The 566-nt window shown below is 71.7% G+C and overlaps 1 protein-coding gene across 1 annotated transcript in view; it reads left to right on the top strand.

The window, feature by feature from the left end:
- Nucleotides 1-566, top strand: part of UBFD1 (ubiquitin family domain containing 1) — a 14,132-nt gene that overhangs the window by 230 nt on the left and 13,336 nt on the right. Inside the window, exon 2 of the mRNA XM_015429741.1 lies at nt 93-440. Within this exon, the coding sequence (XP_015285227.1) occupies nt 93-440 (348 nt within the window). The remainder of the gene's footprint in view (nt 1-92; nt 441-566) is intronic.

Here is a 566-nt window from a genome sequence, read left to right as displayed (position 1 = left end):
CGATTCACCGCCTCCTCTCGAGGAGTCCCGCCCTCCCTCCACGCCTCTTCCTCACGGCTCGTTCCTCTCTCCGTCTCTCCCCCCGCGCGCAGATTCGGAGGACGGCGCCGCCGGCATGGACGCCGAGGAGTCCCAGAACCCGCCCCTGGGGAGCCGGGAGGACGGCCAGCCCGGGCCCGCGCCCGCCCAGGACCCCGCCGCCGCCGCCCAGACGGAGGAGCCCGAGGGGGAGCCCCCGCCCGGGGAGTCGCCTTCTTCGTCCTCTGCCGCCGCCGCCGCCGCCCAGGCCTCGGTCAGCAACGGCGGCGACCCCTCCTCGCCCGGCCCGGAGAAGGAGCTGGTGGAGCTGAAGGTCATCTGGAACAAGAACAAGTACGACGTCAAGTTCCCGCTGGGCAGCACGGGCGCCGAGCTCAAGGAGAAGATCCACGCCCTGACCGGTGAGGGGGGGTGGGGTGGGGGAGCCTGGGGGAGAGGGGGCGGCAGCCTCTCCCCCCACACCAACACCTCCCTCTGAGCCGAAACCTTACTTTGTGAGCCAAGCTGTGAGCGAGCGATTTGGCGAC

Source organism: Gekko japonicus, unplaced genomic scaffold (genome assembly GCF_001447785.1).
Source record: "Gekko japonicus isolate JY-2015 unplaced genomic scaffold, Gekko_japonicus_V1.1 scaffold894, whole genome shotgun sequence".
In the NCBI taxonomy this organism is placed as follows: Eukaryota; Metazoa; Chordata; class Lepidosauria; order Squamata; family Gekkonidae; genus Gekko; species Gekko japonicus.
This window is presented reverse-complemented; position numbering and strand designations above follow the sequence as displayed.